Source organism: Corylus avellana, chromosome ca3 (genome assembly GCF_901000735.1).
Source record: "Corylus avellana chromosome ca3, CavTom2PMs-1.0".
NCBI lineage: Eukaryota > Viridiplantae > Streptophyta > Magnoliopsida > Fagales > Betulaceae > Corylus > Corylus avellana.
Window position 1 is genome coordinate 14,358,615 of NC_081543.1, and position 14,642 is coordinate 14,373,256.

The 14,642-nt window shown below is 36.6% G+C and overlaps 2 protein-coding genes across 2 annotated transcripts; both read right to left on the reverse strand.

The window, feature by feature from the left end:
• Positions 1 to 4,237: 4,237 nt before the first annotated feature.
• LOC132175705 (uncharacterized) lies at positions 4,238 to 6,367 on the reverse strand. Its single transcript, XM_059587726.1, has 7 exons — positions 6,124 to 6,367; positions 5,781 to 6,022; positions 5,437 to 5,688; positions 5,242 to 5,334; positions 5,066 to 5,167; positions 4,567 to 4,979; positions 4,238 to 4,462 (listed from the first exon to the last, which is right to left on the reverse strand). The coding sequence occupies exons 1-7, from the start codon at positions 6,356 to 6,358 to the stop codon at positions 4,414 to 4,416; spliced, it is 1,386 nt and encodes a 461-aa protein (XP_059443709.1). The 5' UTR covers positions 6,359 to 6,367; the 3' UTR covers positions 4,238 to 4,413.
• A 1,597-nt stretch (positions 6,368 to 7,964) lies between these two features.
• On the reverse strand, positions 7,965 to 10,070 carry LOC132174158 (uncharacterized). The gene has a single exon (XM_059585851.1). It carries the CDS (start codon positions 10,068 to 10,070, stop codon positions 7,965 to 7,967), a length of 2,106 nt encoding a protein of 701 aa, XP_059441834.1.
• Positions 10,071 to 14,642: the final 4,572 nt, after the last annotated feature.

Here is a 14,642-nt window from a genome sequence, read left to right on the forward strand (position 1 = left end):
GCAAGCATTGCATATATATGAAAGGACAAGTGGATTCAAGGATTCACTTCTTATCATGAAACAAAAAGTGAAAAGAGGGAAACAACAACACAAAATAATGACATGTTGGGGACGTCCGGACAATAAGGTTATAATCAAAAGTAAACTCATGCCAAGTCAATCAAACTAAACCACCCAATCCAAGGCTTGCCTTTGAATTGTGGACCCTAAGAGCAACAAACCTTACATATATTGAAGGATTTGAGTCCTCACCTATGAGCACAAATTATGTCCAAAAAATAATAATGGACTTCATCTCATCAAGTAAAGGAATAATAGGTAAACCATTAAAACAAGTTGGTGCAAGCATTGCATATGGAAGGACAAGTGGATTCAAGGATTCACTTCTTATCATGAAACAAAAAGTGAAAAGAGGGAAACAACAACACAAAATAATGACATGTTGGGGACGTCCGGACAATAAGGTTATAATCAAAAGTAAACTCATGCCAAGTCAATCAAACTAAACCACCCAATCCAAGGCTTGCCTTTGAATTGTGGACCCTAAGAGCAACAAACCTTACATATATTGAAGGGTTTGAGTCCTCACCTATGAGCACAAACTATGTCCAAAAAAAAATAAAGGACTTCATCTCATCAAGCAAAGGAATAATAGGTAAACCATTAAAACAAGTTGGTGCAAGCATTGCATATGGAAGGACAAGTGGATTCAAGGATTCACTTCTTATCATGAAACAAAAAGTGAAAAGAGGGAAACAACAACACAAAATAATGACATGTTGGGGACGTCCGGACAATAAGGTTATAATCAAAAGTAAACTCATGCCAAGTCAATCAAACTAAACCACCCAATCCAAGGCTTGCCTTTGAATTGTGGACCCTAAGAGCAACAAACCTTACATATATTGAAGGGTTTGAGTCTCACCTATGAGCACAAACTATGTCCAAAAAATAATAAAGGACTTCATCTCATCAAGCAAAGGAATAATAGGTAAACCATTAAAACAAGTTGGTGCAAGCATTGCATATGGAAGGACAAGTGGATTCAAGGATTCACTTCTTATCATGAAACAAGAAATGAAAAGAGTGAAACAACAACACAAAATAATGACATGTTGGGGACGTTCAGACAATAAGGTTATAATCAAAAGTAAACTCATGCCAAGTCAATCAAACTAAACCACCCAATCCAAGGCTTGCCTTTGAATTGTGGACCCTAAGAACAACAAACCTTACATATATTGAAGGGTTTGAGTCTTCACCTATGAGCACAAACTATGTCCAAAAAATAATAAAGGACTTCATCTCATCAAGCAAAGGAATAATAGGTAAACCATTAAAACAAGTTGGTGCAAGCATTGCATATGGAAGGACAAGTGGATTCAAGGATTCACTTCTTATCATGAAACAAAAAGTGAAAAGAGGGAAACAACAACACAAAATAATGACATGTTGGGGACGTCCGGACAATAAGGTTATAATCAAAAGTAAACTCATGCCAAGTCAATCAAACTAAACCACCCAATCCAAGGCTTGCCTTTGAATTGTGGACCCTAAGAGCAACAAACCTTACATATATTGAAGGGTTTGAGTCCTCACCTATGAGCACAAACTATGTCCAAAAAATAATAAAGGACTTCATCTCATCAAGCAAAGGAATAATAGGTAAACCATTAAAACAAGTTGGTGCAAGCATTGCATATGGAAGGACAAGTGGATTCAAGGATTCACTTCTTATCATGAAACAAAAAGTGAAAGAGGGAAACAACAACACAAAATAATGACATGTTGGGGACGTCCGGACAATAAGGTTATAATCAAAAGTAAACTCATGCCAAGTCAATCAAACTAAACCACCCAATCCAAGGCTTGCCTTTGAATTGTGGACCCTAAGAGCAACAAACCTTACATATATTGAGGGGTTTGAGTCCTCACCTATGAGCACAAACTATGTCCAAAAAATAATAAAGGACTTCATCTCATCAAACAAAGGAATAATAGGTAAACCATTAAAACAAGTTGGTGCAAGCATTGCATATGGAAGGACAAGTGGATTCAAGGATTCACTTCTTATCATGAAACAAAAAGTGAAAGAGGGAAACAACAACACAAAATAATGACATGTTGGGGACGTCCGGACAATAAGGTTATAATCAAAAGTAAACTCATGCCAAGTCAATCAAACTAAACCACCCAATCCAAGGCTTGCCTTTGAATTGTGGACCCTAAGAGCAACAAACCTTACATATATTGAAGGGTTTGAGTCCTCACCTATGAGCACAAACTATGTCCAAAAAATAATAAAGGACTTCATCTCATCAAGCAAAGGAATAATAGGTAAACCATTAAAACAAGTTGGTGCAAGCATTGCATATGGAAGGACAAGTGGATTCAAGGATTCACTTCTTATCATGAAACAAAAAGTGAAAGAGGGAAACAACAACACAAAATAATGACATGTTGGGGACGTCCGGACAATAAGGTTATAATCAAAAGTAAACTCATGCCAAGTCAATCAAACTAAACCACCCAATCCAAGGCTTGCCTTTGAATTGTGGACCCTAAGAGCAACAAACCTTACATATATTGAAGGGTTTGAGTCCTCACCTATGAGCACAAACTATGTCCAAAAAAAATAAAGGACTTCATCTCATCAAGCAAAGGAATAATAGGTAAACCATTAAAACAAGTTGGTGCAAGCATTGCATATGGAAGGACAAGTGGATTCAAGGATTCACTTCTTATCATGAAACAAAAAGTGAAAAGAGGGAAACAACAACACAAAATAATGACATGTTGGGGACGTCCGGACAATAAGGTTATAATCAAAAGTAAACTCATGCCAAGTCAATCAAACTAAACCACCCAATCCAAGGCTTGCCTTTGAATTGTGGACCCTAAGAGCAACAAACCTTACATATATTGAAGGGTTTGAGTCCTCACCTATGAGCACAAACTATGTCCAAAAAATAATAAAGGACTTCATCTCATCAAGCAAAGGAATAATAGCTAAACCATTAAAACAAGTTGGTGCAAGCATTGCATATGGAAGGACAAGTGGATTCAAGGATTCACTTCTTATCATGAAACAAAAAGTGAAAAGAGGGAAACAACAACACAAAATAATGACATGTTGGGGACGTCCGGACAATAAGGTTATAATCAAAAGTAAACTCATGCCAAGTCAATCAAACTAAACCACCCAATCCAAGGCTTGCCTTTGAATTGTGGACCCTAAGAGCAACAAACCTTACATATATTGAAGGGTTTGAGTCCTCACCTATGAGCACAAACTATGTCCAAAAAATAATAAAGGACTTCATCTCATCAAGCAAAGGAATAACACTATCTTTTATTCAAATGCTTCTAGTATTTGCTATTTACATGCTTGCAAATTCTTATAAAAAGAAGAGCAACTCACATAACGGTGGAACAAACAAATGTTGAAAATAAAATTCACCAGAAAACAGACAAAAATTTTAAAAAAAAACCATCCAAATGAGACCTTCTTGGGGTGTCAAACTAGTTGTTAGATCTAACTACAAACTGGGTATAGCTCACTGATCTGAAACAAACATTCATATGAACAAACTAAAAAAAAAAAAAAAAAAAAAGAATTAACTAAGACTAAAAGCAATTCTTTTTTCCTGAAACAAATAACGTAAGACAAAAAAAGATCGTCGGCCTTAATTACCACAATCAAACACAAACATAAGCTTATATGATTAATGAGGTCACAAACGCAAACCAACAAACAAATATAATCAAAAACCAAACACTCCAATTCACATTCTACTCATCCTTATAACTCCATGCAAGCCTCCCGCTCGCTACATTTCACAGTACTTCCACCAACAAGTGAGTGACAATAGGTTTGAAATAACTTACCATCAATTGAGTCCTTTAGTGCAACAATTTCTTGCCTATCTTTCTCTCCAGCCATTCTACATACACTAAAAAAAGAAAATAGTGTTATATACTTGTATTAAATGGAATTAACTTCCCACCAACAAGTGAATGACAATGGGATTGAAATATCTTACCCATTGTTATTTGAGTCCTTTAGCGCCACAACTCCTTGCACATCTTCCACTCATGTCATCCTGTATACACTTAAAAATGAAATATTGTTATATAATATTACTCTCTTGCATTGTTTACTCAACTTGATAAACATGTCAAGAGAGGTTCACTAACTCAAAGTTCTTAAACAAAAAAACTGTTTGAAGTTCTTACCTTCTAACACAAACCAAATTTGTTATAATCTTTGTAATTTTAAAACTTCTTCAACAAAGTACAACTAAAGCACCCTCCAAGTTCTTAAACATTCAAACTATTTAAAGTTCTTACCCTATAATACAAATCTTAATAATATTAAAACAAAGTCTTAAACTAAATACAACAAAAACTCTTTCAAATGTTGCTTCCGCTTGCTTGAGATCCATAAGAGCTCCCTCCAATCCTAGGAATAATAGAATTCATATCATAATCAATGATCTTTCTAACAATTACTTGATATGTGTGTGAAATAAAAAAATAAAAAAGTTATAGGCAAGATTCTTTTACCCTCCTATATGTTTTAGCAGCATTTCCATTTGTGCTTGCATAGCAGCTTGAGATGCTTTTGACTCCTTAATTTGGGCCTGAAATGCTGCCTCCATAGCAGCTTGTGATGCTTTTGACTCCTTAATTTCGGCCTGAAATGTTGCCTCCATAGCAATTTGTGATGCTTTTGACTCCCTAATTTCGGCCTGAAATGATGCCTCCATAGCAGCTAGTTTCTCTTCGGTTTCTAGCTGTTTAGCCAAGCATTCATCATGGTTTTGTTGGTTGCATGAGGAATTTGACTTGGTAGGTTTGGCACCACAACCTTTTCCTCTGACATGTCCTGAGCGGTGTCCACCTAGCACCTTTAAGAAAATGTCTTCTTGGCTGGCATTAGTGTTGTCGGAGTTTGCTGCTATTGATTCCATTTCATTCTGCACAATCCATATAAACCTCAACTAAATAAGCCATGCAAGTTCATTAGACATATTCATCATGAGTACCCATTTCATTCACTTACATATTTACTCTCAGCGTACTCACTCACAAATATCCCATCCTTGTTAGTGTGCGTGTCCTTGTATATTTCTATCGGATTGGGTGCGGCATTAGTTTTCTTTGCCTGCACATAATACACATAATTAACTGTTACACTGAAGAACATTACTATAAAAGCCTAACACTATATATTCTTACCTTCTTGTGAATGATATTGACGAACGTCGTGCTGCCAGCGGTATGATTTGTTTCCATCTTTGCTCTGTTTTTCTTATTTCGCTCAGATTTTTTCTACAAAAATTCAATCAAAAAACATATTAATTTCATTTTTTATAGCTGAATACAAATCTTAGAAATAATAATTGACTATCTATTTGAATAAGATGTGTTTACCTTCCATATATCAACTTCGAATGAATCACATATAGCAGGCCATTGTTCCGGAGAAATACCAGTTGGAACATTGGCCCTCGCCTCGGCTTGAGCATTGGCCACTGCTACTAAATCATCGCTATCCACATTTTTGAAATAAATTTGGTAGTTCTTGAGGTGCAATGCGGAGCGTTTCCTATTATAGGCCTTACCTAGTTGATGCTTTAAGGCATCCTTGTGCTTCTGTAGCTCCGTATCCAAAACGAACTTACCCTGAGACATAGTAATTACGAAAACAATGGTCAAAAGTTTGTCACATTATTTGTAGCAAGTGACATAATACACATACACAATGAGATTTATACCTTCACTCGTTCTTCCAATCTTTTCACCATTTCATCTGGGACCATGGTCCAACTCTGATAATGGAGGTCGCAATGATCGAGGACAATCTTAGAAATTATCCTCGACCACGCCCCGGAATTGTCGCCCACAGGTACGACATACTCATCCTTGAATTCCAAATTGAGCGGACCATCCTTATCTATCATATCATTAACCTTGGAATTCTTGTTCTGACCCCTTGGCCGTCTAACAGACGTGCTAGCTATTAATCAAAATATGAAAACGTAGTTAGTTGTATCTGGAAAAGAAGTTCGCACAGTGTATGCAACAAACTAATAAGAAAAAGATTTTATATTCACTTACAGCTTGCAGTGGGTGCAACTCCCGATGAGGGTATGTCATTAGACCGCTCATGGGAAGAATGGCTATGGCCCTCCGCCGAATCGAGGGTCACCGGTGATGGCATGTCCATATCATCATCAACATCAACGAGAGTCGGCCTATCACGATCCTCAACATGACACAGGCCTCGGCCTTGACCTCGGAGTTGACCACGACCTTGGACTCGGCCACGCCCTTGGCTTTGCCCTATCACCATTTGTAGTTGTTCTGATAGATCTGCAAACAACACAAAATAAATGTGGATCAGTCATATAACCATAATATTGCATGCTATATGGTTTGGACAAAAAAAATTGTTCATATACTTAATTTAGTTAATTGCACATAAGTGGTCAATATGTAGAAAAAGAAAAACTAAAAATAAAATATGAGTAGCAACACATCATACAATTTGTTAATCCAATTCCAACTTGATCATTCTGTATCATAGTCTGTATCATTGTTGCTTGAGGATGACTGTTCGTGTTCAGAGTTCTCTGTGTGCTCAGATTCTGTGTCATAGTTGCTACTTAACTCTTCTTCACTATCGGAGTTAGTATTGTGCTCCTCAATCGAAGGGTTATCGTCAATGAACATGCTTGCATCAAGTTGCACATATAATTCGTCAATAGGTATTGTCGAATCATCTCTACGTAACATAGTAGAGTTTTCAACAATTGCAATATTACCCCCAACACATTCATTTTCCTGGTATACCTCATTGTTGGTTCCTTGGTCACCATTCTCATTATCTTCCCCTACCACTGTTGGATTATAGTATGTGTTTCTATTGGTCAGCATCTGTGCTACTTTCCAACTGCCACCCAATTTAGGATCACTCAAGTAAAACACTTGCGCAGCTTGGCATGCTAATATGAACGGGTCGGACTCATACCATTTACGAGAGGTATTCACAATTGTAAAACCTTGTTCCTTTCTTATTCCCCGCGTATTACTCCCAGTGTCCCACCAATCGCACTCAAACAGATACACCCGATTTCGGCCAGGGTAACATAACTCAAAAATGCTCTTCAACTCACCATAGTACTCATCGTCTGACGTGTTGTACCCACCTTTCACAACAATACCACTACTCTGGGTAGTACGAGTTTCTGCACATTCTTTTGTGTGGAACCTAACCCCATTCACAATGCAACCTCTATACGATCTAACTTGACGATCAGGCCCGAGTGAAAGATGATATAATTGTTCTGGGACATTTTCTGCATTACGCCCACCACTGTATATATTATCTCGAAACCAGCGCTCAAATGTGGCCTCATGCTTCTTCTCAATGTCATGGCCACCTCCCCGTTCGATCATCTGATAGTGTTCACTGCGTAGAAAAGTGTATGTCGTTAGTAATCATCTAGTGTCATGATTAAACAAAAGAGAATCGGATAAGGAACCCACAATTATACACTTACTGCAAGTATGAAGCTGTTTCCTTACAATTGCTAAGTACATACCATCGAGCCCTCGCAAAAATGTTCTCATCAAGTGTCATATATTTTGCCGCACCCAATGGTCGAACTCGCTGAAAGAACACATCGAGGCCTTGTTCCGTTTCTTCCATACAGCCGTCAGCATTTCGCTCTTCACGGCTCCATCTTGTCTCAATCCCACGAAGATACATGGAGCAAAACGTCAAACACTCATCAACTAAATAAGCCTCAGCAATTGAAGCCTCTGGTCGCGCTTTGTTTCGCACCTTCCTCTTATGTTTACCAAGTGTCCTTTCCATTGGATACATCCAACGGTTTTGTACCGGTCCCCCAAGCTCAGCCTCTCGAGGTAAGTGAACCGCTAGATGGACCATAACATCAAAAAATGCTGGTGTAAATATTTGTTCCATCTTGCATAGAATCACAACAATGTCGACCTTCATTTGCTTCAAGATATCTACTTTTAATGTCCGTAGCACACAACTGCGTAAAAAAATTACTCATCTCAATCAATGTTTTTTCTATTTCAGGCGTTAATTTTCCACGGATCGCAACAGGAAGTAAGCGCTGTAAGAAAACATGACAATCATGGCTTTTCATTCCCGATATCCTGCCAGGAAGCTTGTTCACACATCGACCAATGTTAGACGCATACCCATCAGGAAATTTTACACATTTCAGCCACTCACATAATTGGTTCTTCTCATCTCTTGTCAAAGTGTACGCCGCAACTGGCATCTTGGTGGTTGCACCATTTGTCTGCAAGTGCAATTCTTTACGTATACCCATCTCACGTAAATCTCTTTGTGCGTTGGCTGTGTCCTTTGTCTTCCCAGGAATATTCATCAATGTACCCAAGATACTATCACATATGTTCTTCTCAATGTGCATGACATCTAAATTGTGTCGTAATTTCAATGTTGACCAATAAGGCAACTTAAAGAAAATACTTTTCTTCCTCCAATTCGACACATTTATATCACCACCACTTGTGCGATGCTTTCTCTTGTTCCCAATATGTTTCCCAAACTGCACATGTTCAACATGTATTAGTTGTTGCAACAGTTGATCTCTGGACATTTCTTCAGGTTCCAATCTATGCTCCTCTGTACCATCGAACAATTCTCTTTCTTGTCGCCACACATGGTCTTGAGGAAGCCACCTACGATGACACATGTAACACTCTTTAGACCCATACTTCAACCTATAAGACATTGTATCCTTGTTACATACCGGACATGCCAGTTTTCCCTTCGTAGAATAACCAGACAAGTTTCCATACGCAGGAAAATCGTTTATGGTCCATAGTAACGCTGCATGCAACTGAAATGTCTCTTTAGTCAAAGAATCGTAAGTGGTTACACCTTCATTCCATAATTCATGCAAATCATCAACCAAAGGCCGCAAATACACATCAATGTCGTTTCCAGGTGCAGTGCGACCAGGGATAATTAAGGACAATATCATATTTGGATCCTTCATACACATCCATGGAGGTAAATTGTACGGCATTAATACTACTGGCCATATGCTATATGTGGTACTCATATTACCAAATGGGTTGAAACCATCACTTGCCAAACCAAGTTGCACGTTGCGGGAATCACGAGCAAACCATTCATGTTCTTTATCAAACTCTTTCCATGCAAGACCATCGGCTGGGTGTCCTAGAGTGTTGCCGTCATCTTTTCGTTCATCTTTGTGCCACCTCATATTTTTGGCCATATCTTTCGACATGAACAATCGTTGCAACCTCGGTTTTATTGGGAAATACCGCAAGACCTTTTGAGGAATTTTCTTGCCGCTACCCTTAACACAACTCCATCTTGAAGTGTTGCATGTTGGGCATTGTACTTTATCAGCATGTTCCTTCCAAAAAAGCACACAATCATTCTGGCATGCATGTATAGACTCATAACCAAAACTCAAGTCCCGGCAATATCGCTTTGCTGCTCGGTAGGAGCATGGCAAAGTCTCTCCATCAGGAAGGGCCTCCTTTATCAACTTAATAATCATATCGAATGCCTTGTTACTTATGTTGCAAATCGTCTTTATATTAAGCATCTTCAAAATAAAAGCTACTTTTGTAAATTTATCACAGCCTGGATAAAGTTCACCCATGCCATCTTCCCATAATCGACCAAAACCAGTTCTATGTTCGTGATTGTCAGTTGTTGGACCCCGACTAGTAGAGGATTCACCTATGTTGGCTTCCAAAAATGTCCCCATTTGAACATCGCCTAACAATTCTTGGATCTCATCAACCTCCTCTATCCTCGCATTTGTATTAGTGTGTAAGTTGGCAGTCACATTTATATTACACGGATCTTCTTCCCCATGAAATATCCATCGAGTGTATGTGCGATCAATTCCATGTAGATACAAGTGACTCTCCACCAATTCAATATGATGAAAATATCGATTTGCACAATCACGACATGGACACCTCATAATACCATTTACATCCACACATGGACGCGCCATTGTAAAGAATTCTTCAAGTCCTTTTAGATATCGATCTGAACATCGAATAGGTTCTTGCATCCAACTCTTATCCATCTCAATGTCACTATCACAAGTTACTCTTTCCCTACATTTAATCACAAGCGTGTTTAGAGAAGATAAACGTTACCTCTATAATATGAAACTATTCAACTTGGAACTATTTACCAACATCTAAGATACATAAGGGTTATGACATTAAATCATTGGATGTCATCTTGTGCAAGAAACTGACATCTTTTATTTGTAGTTGTAAAAGATGTCATCTTCTTTCATGCGTGACATATATATAATTTGCAGTTTATGGAATGGTTTGATATTAAAGGACAAAGCCCATATAAAACGGATATTTGTAATTTTATAATTACAAATGGTTTCATTCTATAAATTTTACCTCTGTCTTCATTGAGGCTTAAAAAAGATGTTAGTTTCTGCAATGAAACTGACATCTTTGTGGCGTTGATCACCATACACGTTTACATGTTTTAATTTTTAATTTTTTTTTTTTTGACCTTTTTATAATCTACCTTTTCATCCATTTTGCTCAAACTTTTATTCTATAAATATATCCACCTAATCCATACGGAATATCTGATAATTATGCTTTGTCTCATTAAAGTCATTTGCTTTAAATGCTTACTGATATCATTGAATGTCACATCACCCCCATCCAAATCCAAAAGCCTCGTTTGTTTCAATACTAATATAAAGAGAATGGATCTTAATCAAACCTATTTTTTTTGAAATTGAAGCCAAGAATGGTAATAAATTCAAATTAAGTTGTTCATAAATTCAAATCCTCCTTTCAATATTAATTAACCTAAGTTGATATATTGTTTCAGCTTGAACAACAGGCAAATCAATGCAACACATGTACAAGTTAGAAAAAGTGTTTGGACTTATTCTGTAGCAAAGGATTAATTTAGTGACAAAGCAACCAGTATATTTAATTAATTAATGAAAGGGATAAAGTAATTAACTTAAAAATTAAAAAGAAAAAAGAAAGAAAGGTATAAAGCGATAAACATGTACAGAGTTCTTTTGCCTCGATATATAGTCATGATTATTTTGTACAGTAATTATATAATAATTTAACACAAAGCTGAACTATGATAATATAATTTAACAACTATAGTACTATTAATAGAAATAAAACTGAAATAGGAGGGGGACGGTGGGGATCCTTACAAACACCTAAAACAATATTAGAAATAAATGAAAAATGAATAAAATATAATCCGGTCTCATAGTAGCTTGACCAAAAGGCTAAGGAGAGGTCGTCTTGATAGCAATACAAAACACATTACAAACTATCTAGCAATAAAATAATCTTTCAGTCAATTGATTTTTTTTTTTTTTTAATGAATAGGAACTTTATTAGCACCCAAACACATTACAAACTATCCAGCAAACGCTGAACAACAAAGATACAACCAACAATATCAAGAAACAAAAATCAAACACTAATAAACACAGACACACAAAATAAGAATATTTTATATAGTCCTTTAATATTTTGAAATTTAAAATAAGATGAATCCAAGATTATCATTGTATAGTCCTTTAATATTTTGAAATTTAGTCATCTGTTTTCAGATGACTAAATTTAGTCCTTTAATATAGTCATCTGGAATTTGCTGATTGCAAATATTTTAGTAATTTAGTAAATATTTTCAAATACAGATCGACGATTATTAATTTAGTCCTTTAATATAGTCATCTGGAATTTGCTGATTGCAAATATTTTTTTAGCATAGCAGTTTTTATAAAGGAATTTGCGAAAATAATCCTGATTTGTAGACTTCGAGTAGAACAACAGACTGGAAAGTCGGGTCCTATAGCATACTGCTAAGAATAGATCATGTGAAGCTGTTCAGAAGCATTTCCAGGAGTGGTGAACCAACTAATTGGAATACTTTGCCATCAAACAGCAGAGGTTCTTATTTGCAACAACCTTCCCGAGTAGTAAAATTCCCACATTTGAAAAAGGGAAATCTACCTCAAATCTACAAATTCCATCAAAATCACAACTTGGAATGTAAAACTAAGACAAACCCACATAATAAAACCAACCAATAACACCCAATAACCCCCACCAAGAACCAGCTACAGACAAACTACACAAACAAAAATCACAAGGAAACAGCACTTGAATTTGCAGAATCCCACTAAATTTTCCAGCAAAACTGCCCCAAATCTACCAGTAGATTTAAGAGAACCACGCATATGCCTTCAAAAACCAAGTCCAAAACCCATCAAAAACCTAAAACCACTCCATTAACATATACCCACTTTCTAATAATGACCAAAATCTAATCCCACAGGCCACAGCCCCAAAAGAAATCCCCCTACCAGACACCTAAATTAGGTCAACCCCTCTAATCTTCTGCCCCCAAAAACCACCCAGCTGTTCACAGACAAACCCAAAAAAGTTGCTAAAATTTTTCCACCCTTAAACCCACCAAGAAGATTCCCAAATTCAAACCCTCAAGAAACACAAGGCATCAAGATTCAAAGCCACTCATTACCATTAAAGAAAAAGGATTCAGATGACTATATTTGCAATCAGCAAATATTTTCAGATGACTATATTTGGTAATAATCGTCGATCTGTTTTCAGATGAATCACAGATTATCATTGTATAGTCCTTTAATATTTTGAAATTTAAAATAAGAATCAAATGAACCTGCATCATTTTTGAAGAGCAACAAAAGTAGTGATCAAACTCCTAAAGAAAAAGTGAATGTTGTCCGGGAGGCAAGCATTTAGGAGAAACTCATACCGGAGAGAGGTACGCCGGAGAGAGATCGAGCTACCGGAGAGAATTGAGTGCGCCGGAGAGAGAGCTGCCGGAGAGAGTTGAGTGCGCCGGAAAGAGAGCTGCCGGAGAGAGAGAAACGTTCGCCGGAGAGAGAGAGAGAGTGAGAGAGAGAGTACTGATGGGGAGGTCTGAAAAATGAAAAATACAGCTGAAAATAAAACAGAGCTTTCTAAAAACAGAGCTGATCGATGAGGGATTTTGATCCAAAAAAAAAAAAAAAAAAAAAAAATAAAACATGTCTGAAAATTTAAGAAATCGCGCCAATATAAATAGCTGGCGCCAATTTTTTATGCGCACTCATTAGCGGCGACCTTAGTCAATTGATGAGGGATTTCAATTGAGTATTCGATTGAACCTTTAATTGTATCCAGTTTGATCTATCAATTGATTATATCACAATCAATCAAACTAATTCATTAAGATCGATCGGATGTTTGATCGAATATTTAATCATATCACGATCAATCGAACTAATTCATTAAGAGTGATCGGATGCTTAATCGATCATTTGATCATATCACGATCAATATAATTAATTTAGTAGGATCGATCGGATGTTTAATCGATAATTTGATCCTATCATGATCAATTGAATTAATTCAGTAGGATCGATCGGACATTTGATTCTATCTCGATCAATCGAACTAATTCATTATGATCAATCAGATGTTTGACCGAACATTTGATCCTATCACGATCAATCGAACTAATTCATTATGATCGATCGTTTGATCCTATCACGATCAATTGAACTAATTCATTATGATCGATCGGAGGATTCGATCAAATGTTTGATCCTATCACGATCAATCGAACTAATTCATTATGATCAATCGGATGTTCGATCAATCATTTGTTCTTATCACGATCAATCGAACTAATTCACTAGGATCGATTGGATGCTTGATCAAACATTTGATCCCATCACGATCAATCGAACTAATTCATAGGATCGATGTTTGATTGATCATTTGATCATATCACGATCAATTGAACTAATTCACCTGGATCGATCGGATGTTTGATCAATCATTTGATCCTATCACGATCAATCGAATTAATTCACCAAGATCGGTCAATTGTTCGATCAAACGTTAAAATAAGAATAAGAAATAGAAAACTTCAATAATAATTAATAGGAGAATTTGTTTTCTTTAAAAGAAAAAAATAAATATTGATTTTTTATATAAAATAAGAATAGAAAATAGAAAAATAGAAAAAATTCACCAATAATTAATATAAAAGAAATAATGACATATTATCGGAGGATTCGAGGTGAATTTTTGGTAAATAATTTTTTCTATTATATATGTAGGATCAATAGCATCGCCCCAATATTTATAATTTTTTTTTTTTTTGAGGTGTAAATAGCGGCAACCCAAAAGTCGCCGCTATTGAGGGGTCATTAGTGGCGACTTTTTTTAGTCGCCGCTATTAATGGGTCATAAAGTCACCGCTATTAATGGGTCATAAAGTCGCCGCTAATTAATTTTAATTACTTTTTCCCGTATCAATAGCGGCGACTTGAGGGGTCATTAGGGGCGAGTTTTTTTAGTCGCCGTTAATGACCCATTAATAGCGGCGACTTTATAGTTGCCGCTAATTAATTTTAATTACTTTTTCCCGTGTCAATAGCGGCGACCCAAAAGTCACCGCTATTGAGGGGTCATTAGCGGCGACCATAGAGTTGTCGCTAATGAGTGATCATTAGCGGCAACTCTATTGTCGCCGC